At 47.4% G+C, this 3,130-nt stretch overlaps 1 protein-coding gene across 3 annotated transcripts in view; it reads right to left on the bottom strand.

Moving 5' to 3' along the window:
- Nucleotides 1-2,771, bottom strand: part of Jam3 (junctional adhesion molecule 3) — a 64,714-nt gene extending 61,943 nt beyond the window's left edge. For 2 of the 3 annotated variants that reach the window (XM_010641956.2, XM_010641975.2), the window contains exon 1: nt 2,634-2,771. In XM_010641956.2, the coding sequence (XP_010640258.1) occupies nt 2,634-2,763 (130 nt within the window). In that variant the 5' untranslated portion in view covers nt 2,764-2,771. The remainder of the gene's footprint in view (nt 1-2,633) is intronic. The other variant, XM_010641966.3, reaches the window with a different exon arrangement.
- Between the last annotated feature and the right edge of the window lie 359 nt (nt 2,772-3,130).

Below are 3,130 nucleotides of genomic sequence, written 5' to 3'. Positions count from 1 at the left end.
AAAAAAAAAAAAAAAACCCATTAAAATAAATAAACAAATAAAAAGATACAGTTTTCATGACTTGTGAAAAAAACTATAGAGTATGTGTGGGATACAGACCAAAATAACAGGACAAGAACTTCTACTAAAAAAAGAAAAAGCTACATCCCTTCAAAGTGAATTAAGTGGTTTGCAAAATGGGATTCTTTCTCCTAAAATGTGCTCCTTAATAGCAAGAAAACTACAGAATTAGCTTCTCAGCATTGTGAACAGCTAAGTCAATTAGATATCTTGTATGCAGTTAGACAGGGCCAGCCCTGGAAAGACAACCAATACACATTCACTAAAGGTCAGCATCATAAAAAGAAAAAGTACTACACTTACTCTCCCTAGAGATGAAGAGCAATCAGTGATTGATATTCTAGACATCAATCATCTTAAATAGACATCAATCACCTTAAGAGGGGACCAGAATCTCCCTAGCCCATTTCCTTTCCAGAAACTCCTTGTTAATTCTAGGTACACTTGCTACATAACCTGTTTCCCCATTTGATCCATTTAATTAATATGACCTGGCTGACTGTACTTGCAGTCTTATTGGTTGATCATAGCTTTTATTTCACCTCATACCCATCTTGTGATTTTCCACTGGATCTTATTAGTTGACTGTAGTTTTGTCCCCGTTTTGTACCTGCCACACCTCATGGTTTTTGCTCCATAACACTTTCCCTGGTGTCTCCCCACCCCCAGGCAGGAACTGTACTTAGCTCAAAAAATATTCCTTACTTTTAACTATCATTGTTCCTAGAATTCATTCTTTGATTTTAGAGAACATGAACTCACATTTCATTGATCGGGAGTTATATTTTGTTTATTTGGATTACTTGGTGTCCTAGATCATCAGGACAAAAATCAGAGGTTAAGGGTATGTGAAGCCTTTATCATTTTCTACTTTTATTAATAAACTACCAAGTTGAAACTCATTTCTGAAGTAAACTGCCAAATGTATCTGTAATAAAAACTGAAAACTTTTATGTGAGCAAATCTTTTCAACAATAGGGAGTTGTTCCTGTCTGTGAATAGGATAGTGTCCGTGTGACCAACACAGTGGGAGCTGGACATTCCTGACACCCTTGTCCCCCAGATAGCCTCTGGTCACTACTTCTATCTCCCCAGTACTGTCCATGAGAAGTATGGTTTTGGAAATAACATTTAGGCACAGTATATAGGTACACCGAGACAGCCTTCTCACCAAGCCCTGTCAGCACGGCTCCTGGGCCAGACCCTCAAGTTTTCCTACCAACAGTCCTGTTCAACCCACTTGAATGAACACCAAACACTAGAATGCTTGCCTCCCAAATCTGTCCAAAAACTATTCCCAAAGAGTGCCGTGGTATTTTAATCTGTGTTTTCTGAAAAACATCAAAGGATAATAGTGGCAACAAAACCAAGGAATAAACGACCTCGAGACTGCAAAAGGTCCTAGTCGGTTACATGGGGATAATTATCAGGCAGAAAGTGTGAAAGTGCTCTACATAAACATAACTTTGAAACTACAATACTTACTCCAAAAGCTGTGCTGAAAAACAGACTCCAGTTCTGAAACAGGTTAATAAAACACACCTCCGTTCAGATGTAATGGCAACACCTGGAACGCCAGCACTCTGTCAGTGCTCAGAGAGAGAGCTGCAAGGTAAAGCCCAGCTTGTGCAACTTAGCCACTTAGCAATGCTCTACCTCAAATTTTAAAAATTAAAAAGGCTGGGGATGTTGCCAAGTACCGAGGCCGTGGGTTCAATCTCCAGTACCACCACCAAAAATAAAAACTGACACAGCTGTTGTAAGGAGTAAATGTGCCATCAGCGTCAATGTGCCCAGTGTGCGTGTTTGTATACACATACAGTACATTTCACTAAGTGGAGGCTACAGCACTTCTGTCCAAAGGACCAAAGAAAGAAGTTTTTCGAAAGTATTCCAAACTGTAAGAAACAAGGGAACAGAACTCGCAAGTCTACCAAGCGTGCCCAGATCCTGCTTTGGGTGCAGGTCTCCCGGGCAGTCCGCAAAGGCCTTGGATTGAAGTGCTGCCGTTTAACCTCTGGGAAGCAAGGCTGAATCTGCCCAGTTCGGTCCTCTGTCCAGTCACAGCAGCGCGCGCAGAGGCCCTGGACTGTGGGCGGAACGGGGCGGTCTTGAGTTCGCGGCCCGCTCCAGGCTCCACAAGTTCTCGCAGCGCCGGGTCACCGTGGCCCTCTCCGGACCAACCCACGGCCCTCCCCGGCCCGCTCCGAACTACCCCACTGAAGCAAGGCTGAATCTGCCCAGTTCGGTCCTCTGTCCAGTCACAGCAGCGCGCGCAGAGGCCCTGGACTGTGGGCGGAACGGGGCGGTCTTGAGTTCGCGGCCCGCTCCAGGCTCCACAAGTTCTCGCAGCGCCGGGTCACCGTGGCCCTCTCCGGACCAACCCACGGCCCTCCCCGGCCCGCTCCGAACTACCCCACTCTCCCCACACCCGAGCGCCCGCCGGTTTAGACCCTCAGCCCGGGGAGCGCAGTCTCCCGAGTCCCGCGCGGGGACCGTTATCTCCCAGACCGGCTACGGCAGCCCGGGAGAGTTCGGCTTCCTCTCCCAAAGGCAGAGACGTCTAGACTCACCCCTGAAAAGCAACAGCAGGAAAAAGTCGCGCAACCCCGTGTGGAGCCGAAGAAGCGGCCGCCGCCTCAGCGCCATGTCGAGCCGAGCTGAGGGGCTAGGGTGAGCAGCTAGGCTCCCCGGCCCGCGCATGCGCCCAGCCTGCCGGGACCCTGCGACCCGCCTCCAGTTACCATAGCGACCACCGGGCTTGTCGAGCCGGCGCCATGGTGACCGAGGAAGCCGAGGTCTAGTCTGGTTGCTATGGATACAGCGATGCTCTCGACTCAGGCCATGGAATCTCTTTCAGTGAACTTGGTGGGAGGAGGTGTTCAGGAGAGCGGCAGGATGTATTTCTGTGACTGTAGAGGTCTGAGATACCCCGTTAAAATTTGGGAAGTGTTTCTCATTTTACAAATAAGGGTGCACCCAATTATATTTTTAAAATGATTGCTTTCACATCATTAAGCCCCCTGATTCTAAATGTGATGAAAGGGAAAAATGCTAAATCTGCTTAAAA

Source organism: Fukomys damarensis, unplaced genomic scaffold, assembly GCF_012274545.1.
Source record: "Fukomys damarensis isolate Sample0158 unplaced genomic scaffold, DMR_v1.0_HiC HiC_scaffold_16, whole genome shotgun sequence".
NCBI lineage: Eukaryota > Metazoa > Chordata > Mammalia > Rodentia > Bathyergidae > Fukomys > Fukomys damarensis.
The sequence above is the reverse complement of the archived record's forward strand: the minus strand, read 5'-3'. Positions and strand labels throughout refer to the sequence as shown.